Here is a 19,260-nt window from a genome sequence, read left to right on the forward strand (position 1 = left end):
AGGGGTTGGACTCTCTTCTACTCTGGAGTGGCCCACGGGGAGAGGAGGCGGGCTGGTGTGGGTTTGCTTGTTGCCCCCCAGCTCAGCCGTCTCGTGTTGGGGTTTACCCCAGTGGATGAGAGGGTTGTATCCCTGCGCCTTCGGGTTGGGGAGAGGTCTCTGACTATCATTTCGGCCTACGGGCCGAGTGGTAGTGCAGAGTACCCTGCCTTCTTGGCGTCCCTGTCGGGGGTGCTGGATAGTGCCCCTCCCGGGGACTCCATTATTCTGCTGGGGGACTTCAACGCCCACGTGGGGAACGACAGTGACACCTGGAGAGGCGTGATCGGGAGGAATGGCCTCCCCGATCTGAATCCGAGTGGTGTTTTGTTATTGGACTTCTGTGCTAGTCACGGATTGTCCATAACGAACACCATGTTCAAACATAAGGGTGTCCATCAGTGCACTTGGCACCAGGACACCCTAGGCAGGAGGTCGATGATCGACTTTGTTGTCGTATCATCAGACCTTCGGCCGCATGTTTTGGACACTCGGGTGAAGAGAGGGGCTGAGCTGTCCACTGATCATCACCTGGTGGTGAGTTGGATCCGCTGGAGGAGGAGAAAGCCGGACAGACTCGGCAGGCCCAAGCGCATAGTGAGGGTCTGCTGGGAACGCCTGGCGGAGCCCTCGGCCAGGGATGTATTCAACTCCCACCTCCGGGAGAGCTTCGACCAGATCCCGGGGGATGTTGGAGACATAGAGTCCGAGTGGACCATGTTCTCTGCATCTATTGTCGATGCTGCTGCCCATAGCTGCGGCCGTAAGGTCTGCGGTGCCTGTCGTGGCGGCAATCCCAGAACCCGGTGGTGGACACCGGCAGTAAGGGATGCTGTTAAGTTGAAGAAGGAGTCCTATCGGCTGTGGTTGGCTTGTGGGACTCCTGAGGCGGCTGACGGGTACCGTGAGGCCAAGCGTGCTGCGGCCCGGGCTGTGGCAGAGGCAAAAACTCGGGCCTGGGAAGAGTTCGGTGAGGCCATGGAGAAGGACTACCGGTTGGCCTCGAAGCGATTCTGGCAAACCGTCCGGCGCCTCAGGAGGGGGAAGCAGTGCTTTGCCAACACTGTTTATAGTGGGGGCGGGAGACTGCTGACCTCGACTGAGGACATTATCGGGCGGTGGAAGGAGTACTTCGAGGATTCCTCAATCCTGCCATCACGCATTCCATGGTGGAAACAGAGGCTGGGGACTCGGGGTTGGATTCTTTCATCACCCAGGCTGAAGTCACCGAGGTGGTTAAAAAGCTCCGCGGTGGCAAGGCTTCGGGGGTGGATGAGATCCGCCCTGAGTACCTCAAGTGTCTGGATGTTGTAGGGCTGTCATGGTTGACACGCCTCTTCAACATTGCGTGGCGGTCGGGGACAGTGCCTCTGGACTGGCAGACTGGAGTGGTGGTCCCCCTTTATAAGAAGGGGGACCGGAGGGTGTGTTCCAACTACAGGGGGATCACACTCCTCAGCCTCCCTGGTAAGGCCTACGCCAGGGTATTGGAGAGGAGAGTCCGACCGATAGTCGAACCTCGGCTTCAGGAGGAACAGTGTGGTTTTCGTCCCAGCCGTGGAACACTAGACCAGCTCTATACCCTCTACAGGGTGCTCGAGGGTTCATGGGAGTTTGCCCAACCGGTTCACATGTGTTTTGTGGACCTGGAGAAGGCATTCGACTGTGTCCCTCGTGATGCCCTGTGGAGGGTGCTCCAGGAGTATGGAATCGGGGGCCCTTTATTAGGGGCCATCCGGTCCCTGTACGAGTGGAGCAGGAGTTTGGTCCGCATTGCCGGCACTAAGTCGGACCTGTTCCCAGTGCATGTTGGACTCCAGCAGGGCTGCCCTTTGTCGCCGGTCCTGTTCATAACTTTTATGGACAGGATTTCTAGACGCAGCCAAGGGCCGGAGGGGGTCTGGTTTGGGGACCAGTGGATTCCGTCTCTTCTTTTTGCGGATGACGTGGTCCTGCTGGCCCCCTCTAGCCAAGACCTACAGCATGCGCTGTGGCGGTTCGCAGCCGAGTGTGAAGCGGCTGGGATGAGGATCAGCTCCTCCAAGTCCGAGGCCATGGTACTCGACCGGAAAAGGGTGGCTTGTCCTCTTCAGGTTGGAGGGGAGTTCCTGCCTCAAGTGGAGGAGTTTAAGTATCTCGGGGTCTTGTTCACGAGTGAGGGAAGAATGGAGCGGGAGATCGACAGACGGATCGGTGCAGCTGCCACAGTAATGGGGGCGCTGTGCCGGTCCATTGTGGTGAAGAGAGAGCTGAGCCGAAAAGCAAAGCTCTCAATTTACTGGTCGGTCTACGTTCCTACCCTCACCTATGGCCATGAACTTTGGGTCATGACCGAAAGAACGAGATCACGGATACAAGCGGCTGAAATGAGCTTCCTCCGTAGGGTGGCCGGGCACTCCCTTAGAGATAGGGTGAGGAGCTTGGCCATCCGGGAGGAGCTCGGAGTAGAGCCGCTGCTCCTCCACATTGAGAGGAGCCAGTTGAGGTGGCTCGGGCATCTATACCGGATGCCTCCTGGACGCCTTCCTCGGGAGGTGTTCCAGGCACGTCCCACCGGGAGGAGGCCCAGGGGACGGCCCAGGACACGCTGGATGGACTATGTCTCTCGGCTGGCCTGGGAACGCCTTGGGCTCCCCCTGGAGGAGCTGGAGGAGGTGTCTGGAGAGAGGGACGTCTGGGCGTCTCTGCTGAGTCTGCTGCCCCCGCGACCCGGTCCTGGATAAGCGGAAGACGACGAACGACGAACGAACATTTGTACATTAATTAAGCCACACCTAAGAAGCTACAGTGTTAAATGTACAGGCAAGGCTTGCACACACTGTCTTATCATAGCAAGAAACAACCCAAAAAACTCTAAACTGATGTGTACAAATTAACTCAACACCTTTGAAGTGTTTCATCCATTCTTGAGCATGTTTTCCAATGAGTGCTTATTTTACATGCAAGTTATTAACAATGAAGTACAAAAAAGAACATACAAACTAAAGGACAATTCAGTGAGTGTTTTGCATTAAATTAGTATGTGTAAATAAATCTTTAATGTTTTCAAGACAAAAGAAATGTAACAGATATCAAGAAACACCAGCTATGTAATAACTAAATAATACCTAACCAAACTATTTTTTTCCCATTGACTGGCATTTAGTTATACTGAACCTTTCCCATTTTAGTTCCGTTAGGATAACTAAAGTTATTACTATTTGGTAAACAACAGAATAATGATTGAATAAACTATTATTAACTTTTTAGATTTTTTTATGGATATTTCCTAAGTATATGGTAGAATTGCCCTTTAAACTGTATGACTTGGGTCAAATGTTTTGGGTATCCTTCCAGTTTACAGTAATTTTTGCTCATTCCTCCAGATAGAATAGACCTCACTAAGACAGGTGTGTGGGCCGCCTTTGTCTCACACACCTTTTCAGATCTGCTCAGAAAGTTTGTATGGGAATGAAGCTACAGCATTGTAATGGCCACTCCTAAACATTGACACTGTTGTCTTTAAACCACTTTGTGACTATTGTTCGATAGCATTCTTAGGGTTCTTATTTGTGCCCAAGCTTTAACTTCCTAGCTGAGGTCTGGAGATGTTGCTTCAACATATGCACATAAAGTTCTTCTTTGATGCCATTTATTTTGGAAAGTGCACCAGTTCCACAACATATTACTGCCACTCCTTACATGATTGAACTAGTTTTCTCAGACTTGCAAGCTTTCCGTTTTCTCCATCAACTCTAATGATTATGGCCAAAGACTTTATTTTCAGTTTTATCAGACCACAGGACATGGGTGCAAAACTGTGATTTTCCCTGAGTGCATGTACAAGCTGTAATCTGCAAGCTTTTTATGTTGCTTTTGGATAAATTACTTTTTCCTTGCCGTCTAATTAACCATTAGTTAGTGTTACCCCCTTTGACTGAAATGTCAGTGAGACACTCCGTGTCTCCATCTACTAGTCTCTGACATCAGTCTGAAGAAAATCGTGAAATGTTTGAGGGGTTTCTTGCATGTACAACCTTTAAGTCACTTCACAGCATTTCATTGACAACGCAATCTGGGCTTTGACATTGCTAAAGACTTTCAATTTCTTAATCCTAAGCCAGTCCTTGGTGAATTTTCTGGTATGTTTTTGGGTCATTGTCATGTTGCAGATTTCAGTTCTGCTTCACCCTTTTTATTATTTTGTGGCACAAGTGGCCTTTATTTTGTAAGCTGGCTGACAGAAAATAGGGTGGTGAGAGAGGGGAAGACATGCAGCAAAGGTCAACGGGCCAGGACACAAACTCGGGACAGCTGCGTCGAGGACTGTAGCCTCCCGTACATGATTCGAGCGCTTTACCCCTGCGCCATCGTCACGCCCTGCTTCAGCCTTTTTTACTATTTGTTTTACATATGGTCTCACATTTTCCTCAAGTACCCTCTGATACATGGTGGAATTAATGCTTCATTCACAGTTGATATAATCTTCTTTTCCTGGATTGCTATGTTTGGTTTACACCAAACATGCGCTCTTTCCCAGTGTCCAAATCATTCAGTCTGAGACCTATTTTTCCAGAAATCCCAATCTTTGTCCACATCCCACATCCAATCTGGCAATTGTATGTTTAGAGAGTAATGGTTTTGTTCTTACATGCCTCCCATGGAAGTTAAACGTATGCTGTCTCTGAACAACTGCAAGAGCATGCTACAGTTCCTAAAATGACATTTTAGTTTCTTCAAACTTCTTTTAGCATCTTGCAGTCTGCTTTCATGGTGAAATTGAGTGGAAAGAAAACCTAGGTGTATTGACATTTGGTTTCAGTATTGTGCAACTGCAGACCTTTTTCTGTACAGTGGAATGTTTTTTTTTTATTCTTTTGATACCACTTTAAGTCCCTTACCAGACTCATAAGATGCTACAATCTTCTCCCTGAAAGCCTTAGGAAGCTCTTTCGATCTCACCATGCTGTTCACTCTCACTTTAACAGTCAGGAGCACACTAGTCAAAGTGTCTGAAGTTTAAACAGGGCAAACACCTGTTAAAATGCTGTTTTACAATTTTCTAATCATATGCCTGTAATGTGATTTGACTATGCATGAGTTTAGCAATTTGGCAATAACTGTAGGTGTCTCCTAATTTATTCCTGACCAGAAACTCAATATTTTAAAGAATCTGAATAACCTTGTCCATTGTTACAAGTACAACGTAACTGAGAAAAATGTTATCTGGTTTGTGCATGAGCAAAAATAATTTATGCAATTTTGATGGATGATCTTTAATTGGGTTAAATCGAATTCAATGTGATGCCAGATTTGAATTCAAGAAAGTTGAATTCTGTATTTGAGTGAAAATTGTTTTAAAAAGGATTCATTTCTGGGTGTGCATACTTATGTAAACAGGTTTTACACGTTTTACACCAACATCCCCATTCATGTTTCAGCCAGTTACCTTTTTAAATTTCCATCTGAAAGATAATATCCCAAGTTTTCTTTTAAAGGATCTGATAGGATATTATAATCTTTTAGGAAATTATGAGGAAATCCTCATAATTGAGAGAAATAAAGGCTTGTGTGTAATTAATCTACATATTGTGCTTCACTTAGCGAATTGATTTACTGAAATAAATGAACTGTTCAATAGTACTCTAATTTATTAAATGGTTCTGTAGATAAGAAATACAGAAGGAGAATTTTTAAAAGCAGTACTACCTGTACTTATAATTAGGATAAAACATGATAAAAAACAAGACATAGAACTCAACTGTATAGATCTGCCAGGAGTAGTGTAGAAATATTTTTAACAGTACACTGAATGGCCAGAAGATTACAAACTGGATCTTTACAGATGTTGAGAGAAATGAATCAAAAACGCTGTTTTGTAAATTTTGAATCTGGCAGTTTTATGTGGGTTATTTCTCACCTGCCAAGTCTAAAACAATTAAGCAAATTACTTTCTTCTAGAGTGAAAAGGGTTAATTTGATCTCTGTCAGTGTTATTAATTCTTTATATATTCCCCAACATAAAGTCAAACATAAAGAATATTGTTAAAAGTCCTTACAAAGTTGAAAAGGATAAAATAAAATCCTTCAAAGCAATAGCGACATCTTGTGGGAATTAAACCAATCATCTTTGATCACATTTTTTTCCTCAAAGTGATGCACAGGCCTTCAGTTAACTGGAAATCCAAAGTAAAAAACAATAATTACTTCACACAGTCAGACCTAACCACACAAGAGGACTGCTGCTACTAAGGTTTCCTTTTTCCCCTCACTGTAAGCAGAGTTTTTGCTGACAAAGACAATTACGACAACATGGACTTAGAACTTCATCCTTGGTGGTCTTATCGGGTGCAAAGTTAAGAGAGAAAACACCCGGTCTATCAGGACTTTGGCACCGTTTAAAGATTCTTTTCTGATATACTGAGACTCAAACCTTTGTTTGTCACTTTATGCAGCCACAATTAGTACTTCCTGTGCACTATAATGCTGAAGCGCTCAGTTCATATGTGAAACACCATAGAACAAACATTAGTTTACAAACAGCTTCTCAGAATACTGGCCTCCTCTTTAGAAACTTTAAAGCAAAAAACCATTTGAGTGTTTCCCAATTTTGTAACGTTACAACCTCATACTTAAATTTGCTTAAATCGGATTTCATTAGATAGACCAACACAACATTTTATTCCACTTCGCATAATCATGAAGGAAAGAAAAGGTAATATAGAAAATGTTATATATATCTAAATCTGAATATGCCCCCCTGAGTCAACGCCTCATAGAACCATCATCATAGATGAGGGACTCCAACTGCAGCTGCAAATTGTTTTGGTAACGTCTCTATCAACTTTCCAGATCTAGAGACTGAAAATTCTGTCAATTCTTCTTTGCCAATTTAGTAAAATGTTATCAGATTAGACTCCTAACCAGACCACAATCTTCCATAATGTTTTCTGTGTCCCCTACATGGACAAATGGGGCTTCTTCTGGCCTGCTTTCAATGATTGTATATGACAGTATTCCTTCTTCCAGGAAGGCCGACTTTGCGGTTGGACAGCTTTTAATAATCGTTGTGCTTAGAGATTCTTCCACCTGGACCATGGATCTCTGATGCTCCTCCAGAGTTACCACGAGCCTCTTGGCTGCTTCTCTTTTTAATGCTCTCTTTGTCTGGCCTGTATCGCTGGACGGCCATGTCAGTGTATGTTTCCAGTTCTAACATACTCTTTTAGTTTTCAGATGATGGATGTAAACGTGGTTTGTGAAATGTTTGGTTGTTTCATTGTTTCATAACCTAACTTTTGTTTTATGCTTCCCCACGACTATCTCCATGATGTCTGTTGTGTTTATTGGTTATCACGATGCTTTTTGTTCGTAATGTTCTTTAACAAACCTCTGAGGCCTCTGCAGCTGGATTTATACTGAGATTAAATTACACAAAGGGGGATTGGATTTACTATTTAGGTTACTTCTGAAGGCCGTTTTATGTAGGTGTATCAGAGCAAAAGGAGATTAATGTTTGACAAGGTTTTCAGATCTTTATTAATTAAACGTTTCAACGTTTTAAAAACCACATCATCTTCCCTCATTGTCAAAGCTATTCACAACTTTGTGATGTAATATATCCAAAATGCCATAACATTCAAAAGATGTTCAAGAGGTGTAAATATTTTTGCAAGGTTCTGTAAAAAGGGATTTATCTACTCCCTTGTGTCTGTGTGTGTACCTCTTAAAGTAAACTTTGCATCAAGGACAAAACTGAGTATAGAAATACTAAAATGTATGTTTCTGCCTCCCAAAATCTTTATCATAATCATTTGAATAAATAGAAAAAGCATTTTAACTGTTTTGGTCAACTCGTCAACAACACACACAGTTGCATGCATCTGAATGGCTACAGATGGCTGGATAATTGTATGAACCTGTTCCCCAGAGAGCCATTTAGTGGTCATAAGATAAAGCAAACAGGCAATTCATGGAGTGCACGTACAAAAGTTTTTTTTTCCTCTGTCCTCAGCCTGCTACCAAGCACCTTGTCAGTGTTTGCTGCTGCAAGATATTTCCTCCTAAGGCAGCTGTGATGTGCTGAAACAATAAACAGGCTGATAACTCTGGGACTATCAATGCAAAACAAAAAACAAAAGCCTGAGGATACAGGAAATGTCACCCATTACTTTGTCCTGCAGGGCAGCAAACAGCACACTTTGGTTTCTCCTCACGCTGAGGGCTGAAACAATTTGGAACCCTTTTTCCTCATTGCACAAGGACAAGGGAGTAAACAGAAGTCAGGTGTGAAATAGGGACCCACATTTTCAGGCCCCACATTGACACAAGCACTTAATATCCACTTCACCCTGCTGAAGCACTGGGATTCTCCAGTAGCAGCTGATTTCCATCAACAATATGCAACATAACACAAAATGTCCACTTCTTTAGCAAGTATCAACATCAACCGTCCTCCTATAGCTTAAAACATGCCAATTCTTGCTTCTGAATCTGTTATGACACATTTAAAAAGCGCCACAGTTCCAGCTCCTGCAGGCTTAATACGATTTCTTAACAGAAAATCTACATTTTAGACTTTGTTTTATTCAAGACTATATGATAGATTGTTGAGCATTCCAGTCCTGGAGGGTAAGGATATCACATGATGATCTTAAATGCACCTCTGAAGTTTTTTATATATCTCTTTATAGAAATACATACATCAAGAAATAAATTCACAGTAAATAGCAACATTGTGATATAGTCAGAAAATACTACACGATTTAACAGCTAGAATTAATTATAAGATCATTAGAATTGAAAAATCATCCTCACAATGCCTTTTCCTGCTTTATGATGCAAGGGTAACCACAGTGAATTCACTGACAACACAAAATGGCTGCAACCACCTCAACCATAGAAAAAGCAAGAAATCAAACAATGCAAACAATAGTAACACATTTATGACATTCTGCAATTCCATCTCAAATGTTAAAAAACAAATAACTCACCCACACTACTTCTTCTGTCGGAGAGGCAATTTTTAAGGAAACTGGTGAATAAGGGGGAAGCAATTTCACTGCGAGACTTGGGGAATTCCCGTAACCCAGTAAAAATGGCCTGACACTGCGGGCTCTGCCTATACAGAACCTAGTGTGTGTCCAACCGTGTGGCCTCCCTTTTGATTGAGTAATACAACATATAAGAAGACATCTAAGTATGATAATTTAAAACCCATTTTTGGAACAGTAGTTTGCCCCCCTTTGCTGCTGTCATGGATGCATGTGTAGAAACCTGGAAAAGCAAAACAGCCTCAAACATATGATACATTTTATTCTGAGGATAAAATTTGGCATTTTAAATGGATAGTTGTCCAGTCCTAAACCATTATGTGCACAATATGGCATGCATAGGTGCAAGATTATGGCCTCTTTTGCATGATCATATCATAATACCATCACAGTTATCAAAGCTGCAGATCAGAAGTAAAAACCTAATGCACTACCCATAACTTTCCCTGAGGACATAAAGGCTTTGATATTATTAAACTACAATCTTTCTAATTCACGCAGCACATGCAATACCACACAAAAAACGTCCCCTGCAATCAAAAGGGTAATTCAACAACAATGCATCTATTGATATATTGATAGTGCTACTGAAGTTATCTCATAATCTTTTGTAATTATCATCAAATGGAACAATTTCAGATTGGGTGTGCCATTAAAACCAAAGTGACTGACTTGCTGCAGACTCTATTTGTTGCCTTGGAGTTTGGCGTACTGCAGGGGATTTCCTCACCACATATGTCTTTTTTTGCTTTCCTCTTTTAACTCAAAATGGCTTGACAACAGCTGCACTCACACATACGCAACCAACTGAAACACTCACAAAACTCAAGCGTCTCTTGCCTCTGAACAAACAAATCCCTTTATTAACTATGAAGGCAATACAGAAAGTATAATTTTAGCCAGTGTTGCGTATTTATTTGTTACATTGTACATTTTAGTCATTTACTTTTTTTGCTCTATATTTTTTTTACTTCTGCTATCAGATGATAAAACTTGCTAGTAGCTTTGAGTTTGTTTGGCAGAAGAGGCCTGGGATTAGGCTGGGTGTTTTCTGATGTTAAACATTGGTTCCCATGTGAACATATTAAAAGCTGGAACGCCCTGCCAAAATGTAAACTAATACACATAATGTGACATGCAAACATCGAAACAGGAGGGTTTAGAAGTGCAAAATGAAAAAGAACAGTTTTGTTGGTATTTGTTTTATTGGGATATATTTGATATCACAGTACTGATTGGATGGACATCAATGTGAAGGCACAGCTTGAGCGCATACTAATTTTCATTCTTCCACACTGATGTGAGCAACTTAAAGTTATATCTGTATAAAAGACAAACAACAGTGGGGTAACTAAGGTGTGAAAGCAAAAAAAAAAAAAAAACTGGCTTAAAAGGCTGAGAGTTCATCAATCAGTAAGACACTTGGTTTGGCTGAGGAGTGACAACAGTTAGGAACAAATACTGACGTTAACCACATCTGTTTTGGCTGCCTGAACGAGCTTGTCTTCTAGTCACTGAGACAAAGCTGCAGAGACGATGGGTTTAATCTTCCCCTCCACAGAGGATCAGCAGCGTTTTACGGTAGTCTCCTGAGGTATCGCCCTGAAAATGGATGGGAAACACAGACAGAGCAGGGGTTTGAATTACAGGAAATCACACCGCATATCTGGTGACATTTGGCCATCATCGAGCTGGAACAGAAAAACATGGTTTACCTTGGGCTTACTCAATAGCAGAACTGCAGAACAAAGGCTTTAAAATAGTTGTAAAAATAAAACAAAACAGTCAGATGTGGAATTACCCTTTCCAATCAGCTGATCTGACTTAATGATTTAGTAGTTCACTGTAGGTATCATCATGATAATGTAAAGGTTAGATTGAGGCCTTTTTTTGGGATTGTTCCTCTTTAGGGAGTTTGCTTAGTGCTTGACAAATGTACCAGTAAACCCCACAGGTTGACTTAGCTTTGCATCAAAGTCAGCTTGACTCTCTACTGAGCTCATCCTATTAGCAAACACCAACTCACATATTTTAAGCCTTATTGTGCCCCGATTTAATGTAGTGCTGTTTAATATGTATGATTTCTTTCCTCAAGCTGTTGTCAGACAGATCATTTTTACCAAGGTACATTGGCGCATCAAAAATAGCAATTTACATGTTTCTTATGTATGAAAAATGAAGCTGATGTTGTGAAATCCTGTCACATCTATGAAGTACAGGTCCTTCTCAAAATATTAGCATATTGTGATAAAGTTCATTATTTTCCATAATGTCATGATGAAAATTTAACATTCATATATTTTAGATTCATTGCACACTAACTGAAATATTTCAGGTCTTTTATTGTCTTAATACGGATGATTTTGGCATACAGCTCATAAAAACCCAACATTCCTATCTCACAAAATTAGCATATTTCATCCGACCAATAAAAGAAAAGTGTTTTTAATACAAAAAACGTCAACCTTCAAATAATCATGTACAGTTATGCACTCAATACTTGGTCGGGAATCCTTTTGCAGAAATGACTGCTTCAATGCGGCGTGGCATGGAGGCAATCATCCTGTGGCACTGCTGAGGTCTTATGGAGGCCCAGGATGCTTCGATAGCGGCCTTTAGCTCATCCAGAGTGTTGGGTCTTGAGTCTCTCAACGTTCTCTTCACAATATCCCACAGATTCTCTATGGGGTTCAGGTCAGGAGAGTTGGCAGGCCAATTGAGCCCAGTGATACCATGGTCAGTAAACCATTTACCAGTGGTTTTGGCACTGTGAGCAGGTGCCAGGTCGTGCTGAAAAATGAAATCTTCATCTCCATAAAGCTTTTCAGCAGATGGAAGCATGAAGTGCTCCAAAATCTCCTGATAGCTAGCTGTATTGATCCTGCCCTTGATAAAACACAGTGGACCAACACCAGCAGCTGACACGGCACCCCAGACCATCACTGACTGTGGGTACTTGACACTGGACTTCTGGCATTTTGGCATTTCCTTCTCCCCAGTCTTCCTCCAGACTCTGGCACCTTGATTTCCGAATGACATGCAGAATTTGCTTTCATCTGAAAAAAGTACTTTGGACCACTGAGCAACAGTCCAGTGCTGCTTCTCTGTAGCCCAGGTCAGGCGCTTCTGCCGCTGTTTCTGGTTCAAAAGTGGCTTGACCTGGGGAATGCGGCACCTGTAGCCCATTTCCTGCACACGCCTGTGCACGGTGGCTCTGGATGTTTCTACTCCAGACTCAGTCCACTGCTTCCGCAGGTCCCCCAAGGTCTGGAATCGGCCCTTCTCCACAATCTTCCTCAGGGTCCGGTCACCTCTTCTCGTTGTGCAGCGTTTTCTGCCACACTTTTTCCTTCCCACAGACTTCCCACTGAGGTGCCTTGATACAGCACTCTGGGAACAGCCTATTTGTTCAGAAATTTCTTTCTGTGTCTTACCCTCTTGCTTGAGGGTGTCAATAGTGGCCTTCTGGACAGCAGTCAGATCGGCAGTCTTACCCATGATTGGGGTTTTGAGTGATGAACCAGGCTGGGAGTTTTAAAGGCCTCATGAATCTTTTGCAGGTGTTTAGAGTTAACTCGTTGATTCAGATGATTAGGTTCATAGCTCGTTTAGAGACCCTTTTAATGATATGCTAATTTTGTGAGATAGGAATTTTGGGTTTTCATGAGCTGTATGCCAAAATCATCCGTATTAAGACAATAAAAGACCTGAAATATTTCAGTTAGTGTGCAATGAATCTAAAATATATGAATGTTAAATTTTCATCATGACATTATGGAAAATAGTAAACTTTATCACAATATGCTAATTTTTTGAGAAGGACCTGTATGTGTGTTGCTTATGTTTCCTTCATTTTGTGTAAAACCTGTATTGCAAGAAAAGGTTGTTAGCGAATATCATCATTTCAGTTTTATTTTCAGATTTAATAATCATCTGACCATCTGGGGATGAAAGTTCAATCCTCCGCCCCCAAGTGGTCAAATAATGATTAGCTGAATTAATCAGAAGACAGATTGGACTGGCATGCCGTTGGAGCCGCTTCAAGTAGTCAGCATGCCAAGATAAGTAAATGGCATGCACTTGTATAGCGCTTTATCAAGTCTGACAACCCAAAAACTACAATCAGTCATTCACACCCATATTTACACAATGACAATGGTTAGCTACACTGTAGCCCAGCTGCCCTCGGGCAGACTGACAGCAGTGAGGCTGCCACAGAGCCCTCTGACCACCATCAGCAGGCAAGGCGGGTGAAGTGTCTTACCCAGGGACATAACGTCTGAGACAGACAGAGCAGGGGTTCGAACTGGTAACCCACCGGTTACAGGGCAAACCCCTACCACCATCGCCACCGTCAATAAGTAAGGAGAATCTTCATCAGCACAGACAGAGCATCTGCAAAGCCTGGAGTGAAAATAAGTAACCTTTTTTATGGGTCATAGCTGCGACCTATAGGTAGCACTTGGGTAAATGTATGCATATCTGCTGTTTGTGTGGCGCCTTTTAATTTCGATGATCAACCCATGAGATTTTTTGATGTGTTAAAAAAATATGAAGCAGCACAGTTTAGCTGAAGATCAAATCACATACGCTACTAGATCAGATGGGTAGAAAGGTGAAAATAGATGGTTATTAACTTATAGCTGAAGTTCTTTGTACGCCACTGAAACCAAATACACATACGGAGCAGCGTGACTGGAGTAACAATGCAACTACAGCAAAAATAAAACTTGAAGAAACACCTTTGCATTTAAAGATCTTTAACAAGTGTTTCAAACTTAAGGAAACCATTTGTTTTTTGCCTCTATTTTTCTTAAAGAGAGCTAACAGGGTTCAGCCCCTGACTCTCCCTCCGACTTGTTCGAGTAGCCTGAAGTCTATTTTGTAATCCAGTCGAAAACAGTAACCGCAAACAAGCAATAAAAAGTCAGTAAAAAAAAGATGAAACAAACATTAATACGGTCACAGTATCTGGGCCTAATTTATATTGCTTAGTCTTTTAATGCTCTTTCTGTACATGGATGGGCTTTTTTTCGGGTACTCCTTTTCCTGCCACCTAGAAAAATGCATTGTAATATTGCTATGGAAAAATGGCTGTGGAAACTGACTGAGTAAACCATTGAGCCAGCTTTTGGGCCTATTTCATGATATATACTTGTTTTTACATTATTTTTACATTAATATTATTATCATGCTGACATCTCACTTCAAAAGCCCTGTGTCATCTAATGTGATTTTATAGAAATCCCAGTTGTGCCCATTTCACATTACACCCACTTGAGGTGAAGCCTATCTTCTGATGTCATAAGGTAAATGATTTCTGTCAACTGATAGCTTTGAAAGTGGATTTTTAAGTTTTTTGGAATTTGTAAAAAGCTCATGATGTTTTTAGAAAGTGTGCAAATCGGCATTTCCTCTGCATAAAAAAAAACAACAAAAATGTCTAAAGCAATAAAAGTGGATATAAACCACTTTTAAAACTAAATAAAAAATGTAGTCGTAATTAAAATGATCTATGTATTACTTAAAAAACAATATACAGTCATATTTATTTCTGTTGCATTGCTCGATAATATTTCTGTCAAAGCAAATTCAGGGCATTCTGTTCAGTAGTCTATTGGTGTCAGGGTGATTTCATCTGTAAATTATTATAGAACTGCCTTTAAGAACTTCCTATCTGTGCAACAGCCAGCCAGTCACACAGCAGATATAAAGAGGAAGTTGGGTTAGGGAAATTCCTAAACAGCTGTGCCGTAGCCACATGCCTGCAGTTCACCGCAGGAAGCTATAGATTACCGTACCCCACCACCTCACCACAGCAGCAGCGTTTGAAGGATCTGCAAATGCATGCTCACACACAGCAACAAAAAGGCAACGAGGGAAAAAACATCTAAATAACTTGACAGACACACAAGTAGAATGAAAACAAAATAAACTTGGCTAGAGTGTTAGTAAGCAAAATCTTGGACTTACAATCATAGTTTCTACCTGGATGAATTCATGGAGGGAGACGTCATGTGTTTCCTTGAACTCTTTGCGAATGTTGAATAGGTCAACCTCGCTACGGGACACCATGATGCGGATCAACGCTCTGTCATCTGTACCAAGACCCTGAAGAAGAAAGTAGAGCTTACATTGTTTATTCAGATTTATAATACTTTTAAACTTAAAGTGACTGGTAAAATCTGAAAACAATGAAGAGTTTATCCCCTCATTTATTTGTTTTACTGTGATCTGACAATATGTTACATTACATATTAATATAAATAAAAGCACAACTTTGCTCATAGTTTTGTTTGTCCTAATAGCAGGGTTTAAAAGTGGGTCAAGCTCAAAAGTCTTAGCTTTCTTAGCCTTTATTTCCATACCCACACATGCATTGGAAAAACTGCATATATAAACTCTTTACTCTACAGAAAGTGAGGTATAAGAAATATAGGCTGTTCAAAAATGAGCAATGTCTGCGTTATTCTTTACAAACTCAAGCTCTTCTGTAAAAGTTTAAATAAATTATTATTTAGCTTTCCTGAGAATCGCTAAATCACTAAGCTGCTTCAAATCTGTGTTGCATGGAATATTTTCCACAGTTGGAGTATTTTCCACAATTTCTTTGTGTTGCCTTCAGAGACAGCATGTTTGCCATCTCCTCACATCTCTTCTATTGGATTAAGGTCCAGGGATCCATTGCAATAATCTTGTTGGTCTGGAATCAAGACCCTGCTCTGTTGCTGGTGTGTTAAGGGGACATTTTCTTGTTGAAACACCAATTTCAGGGGCATTTCATCTTCGGCCTAAAGCATCATGACCTCCTTAAGTATTTCGATGTATTTAAACAGATCCACAATCCTTGGTATGCGATGAATAGGACCAACACCATACCATGAGAAACAGCTCCATATCATGACAGCTAAGGCTCCATGCTTTTAAGTATACTGTGGCTTAAACGTAGTGCTTGGGTGCGTCTAGACAGTTTGTCTGGAAGAACAATCTTGCTTTTATCAGTCCAAAAAATGTTGTACCGTTTCTCTTCAAGGTAGTCACTGTGTTTTTTGACAAACAGGGACCTCATCAGAACACAGAATTTCTTTCAACAATTGGAGTTTGAAGTGGCTTCACGTTCATGATTTATAACTTTTTAAGTAATCATAGATTACAGCAGACCTTTAATAACCCTGGAGCTGAGCATTGGCTGAGCCTTTTGGATTGTGGCTTTTCTTTGATCCATTCCTTGTCTATCTGATTTTAGTTTCCAGTTTTAAAAATATAGAATTCTTTTATCTGAGCAGCCTGTCATGTGCTGCACTATTTGATGTGTTTTCCCCACTTTATTCAGACCTTTTACGTAAAGCTGCTCTTTTGAACAATATCTGGAAAAAGACAGTTTACTCAGATATTCAGAAAGAAATGCACTATAACTAGCATGCCCAACATCTGCTGCATTTATCCTTAAATAAGGACCACCTGTTTATTAATGGAATGAATGTCTTGAATCATTGAATTTCACAGTTATTTTGAACTCATCCCTTTTAGTTAAGGATTCAGATACGCTGACAGATTCCATTACACGGAGTCTTTAATTGGGCGACTGAGGCACAGTGGGAAGAGTAGTTGTCTTGAAATCTGAAAGTTGTAGGTTCAATTCTAGCTTCCTCATGTCACGTATTGATGTGCCCCATGAGCAAGGCACTTAGCCACAAGATGCCTACCGATTAGCGTATTAATGTGTGCGCTTTTGTGAATACGACTGGGTGAATGTGTCTCAAGGGTAGAGTGATTTTAGTGGTCAAAATGACTGGAAAAGCGTTATTTAATTATGTGTTTGGTTTTCCATTAACCTCCCACACCTACTAGCAAATTATTCCCCAAGCAGAAAAATAATTTCATGAAAAACCATGATCTGATTAGTTTTTCTGTATATATGACCAATACCTTCATGGCTTTATACAAGCGGTCTGAAAAGTAAGATGGCTGGTTCTTCACACTGCGAACTGAAAATACAACAGAGGATGAGGAAAGGCTAGAAAGGAGTAACAGAATAGATGAGGTCAGCAAAGCCCACTCTGAATGGTAAAATATAATAAAACTTAAAGTCTAATGCAACAGTTACCTATTCCATAAAAGGCATTCTTCACATCGCCAGACATTTCCTTCTTGATAATCTGCTCAATGTCCTTGTTGGTACATTTCACAAACTCCTGGAACACTGTGATGAGTGCAAAAGAATACAATCAGCGTGAGCTGGGTCAAAGCCAGTTTGTTGCCTGAGTTGGAGCTACATTTGTAACTAGGCCATTGCTATTGATTCAGATTTGAACTTTACCTCTTCTGAGGTGTGGAAAGCTCCTGGTGCACAGGATGCTCATAAACTTCATCTCCATGTCATCAGATTCTGCATTGCATGCATCTGCAAGCTCCTGATTAATTACGAAAACAGAGCAGGAAAATAATATCGATTTGTCAGACAGACAGACAGACAGACAGACAGACAGACAGACACTGCATCACCTGAGCATCTGCGCAGGCTCTTTCCACATCTGCAGGCCCTTCTTCTCTTGCACCCTGACCATAGCAAACAAGGTCAAATGTAAATTCTGAGATGCCCACTTTGATCTACTGAATGTCAGTGGTTAGACACAAACACTGCAGTCAACGACATTCTGAAGAAGATAAATGGAGGTGAAAACATTTTTCTTTGTGTCTGTAAGAGTCAGATGGAGCTGAGAAAAAAAAAAACAGACTTTCAACCAGTGAGTGGGCGTGGAAATTATGCACAGTCTGAGTTCTCATGATGAGGATGGTTACCTGCACAAGAGAAACAAGGATCCGACAGAAGTGGCCTGATGTGTCTGAATGAATGGCTTCCTCCAAAGACTTCTTGTAGGCTGTGAAGTACAGTCAACCACATGTCCAGTAAAACTTTTCCAGGTCCAGAAAGAGATATATCTTCAGTTTAAATTCCAGACTCACTGTTTCTGTAGGCAGCATTCATGGCTTGTATTTCCTCATTGCTCCTGGTGACCAGGATCTCGATCAGAGCATGCTCATCTGTCCCTGCTCCCTGTTAAAATTACGTAAAAGACTAAAAAAAACTATATTTTGAAAAATTACCTCACTAAGATCTTGCATCTAGAATGAAAGCACATGTGATCGAATCTTTTATACAGATATTGACATCCATATTTCAACTACTTTGTACCCCACTTTGTGGCAAAGCTAAAATATTCTATCCTAATCAACATACCTGTGGGCAGAGATGTTCACAAGTCATAATTTGCAAGTCCAAGTCAAGTGTCAAGTTTTTAAACTTAAGTCCAAGTCAAGTATTTGAGTGACAGCAATCAAAATGCAAATCACTTTATAGTTGTAATGGTCTGTCATGACACTTCTGCTGTATGGTTTACATAGAAGGTTCCATTGTGATATGTAAGGTATGATCATTAGCTTAAACTGGTAAATAAAAAAATACAATAAAACAAAGCACACATACAAATGTTTTGCAGATAAAGTTTTTAGCTGTATTTTTCTCCAAAAATGTTAGTTTTTACAAAACTGACATGTTTGTGGATACAATATTCTTTTGTTTTACATCAGCTATCTTTTTTGAAAAGAAAAATCAAAATCCTGCCTTTTTCTAACAGCATAAATATAGATTAAAAAAGAAATAAATAATTATAAAATGAAAATTAAAACAGAATTTAAATGAACAATAATGATTCTGACATAAAAAGCCCTGCAGTAACAACTAATAACAAACTGATGTTTGCACCGCTGTGGCACTAAGCTTGTTTGTAGCATAGATCCTAACATCAACCTTTCATATCACGCAGCAACAAACCTTTCCGGGTGGGATTTCAGGTGGCGGATGAAATTAGATGTGGTGGACCCAGCATCCTAATCTTCTAAATTCTAAATTCTAGAATTGCGACGCTCAAGGTGGCAGCAGGTTGGAGTAGCTCTGTTATTTTTGATACTGATTTACTCTTTTTTGGGAACTCTTCCTCTTGTGGTGGATACAGTTGATATTTTTTGGACAACTGTCCTCTCCGGTGTCGGATGCTGTGCAGCTTGGAAGATTTTTCCTGTTACTTTTCTACTTTTAGACATTATGATGCATTGCCATGGCAACGGGGATTTTTCTTACAACTGGGAGCAGTTGATTAATATCTCAAAAGCTCAAATAATACTTCAA

The 19,260-nt window shown here is 41.1% G+C and overlaps 1 protein-coding gene across 3 annotated transcripts in view; it reads right to left on the reverse strand.

Annotated features, from left to right (window-relative positions):
• Window positions 1-9,914: 9,914 nt before the first annotated feature.
• The window catches only part of anxa6 (annexin A6), a 32,457-nt gene continuing 23,111 nt past the window's right edge, over window positions 9,915-19,260 (reverse strand). For 2 of the 3 annotated variants that reach the window (XM_047353389.1, XM_047353391.1), the window contains 8 exons: window positions 18,039-18,129; window positions 17,874-17,953; window positions 17,577-17,630; window positions 17,392-17,485; window positions 17,179-17,274; window positions 17,001-17,059; window positions 15,045-15,182; window positions 9,915-10,673 (listed from right to left, as the gene is read on the reverse strand). In XM_047353389.1, coding sequence (XP_047209345.1) covers window positions 10,614-10,673; window positions 15,045-15,182; window positions 17,001-17,059; window positions 17,179-17,274; window positions 17,392-17,485; window positions 17,577-17,630; window positions 17,874-17,953; window positions 18,039-18,129 — 672 coding nt within the window. In that variant the 3' untranslated portion in view covers window positions 9,915-10,613. The remainder of the gene's footprint in view (window positions 10,674-15,044; window positions 15,183-17,000; window positions 17,060-17,178; window positions 17,275-17,391; window positions 17,486-17,576; window positions 17,631-17,873; window positions 17,954-18,038; window positions 18,130-19,260) is intronic. The other variant, XM_047353390.1, reaches the window with a different exon arrangement.

The sequence above is a fragment of the Girardinichthys multiradiatus genome, chromosome 23 (assembly GCF_021462225.1).
Source record: "Girardinichthys multiradiatus isolate DD_20200921_A chromosome 23, DD_fGirMul_XY1, whole genome shotgun sequence".
Classification (NCBI taxonomy): domain Eukaryota; kingdom Metazoa; phylum Chordata; class Actinopteri; order Cyprinodontiformes; family Goodeidae; genus Girardinichthys; species Girardinichthys multiradiatus.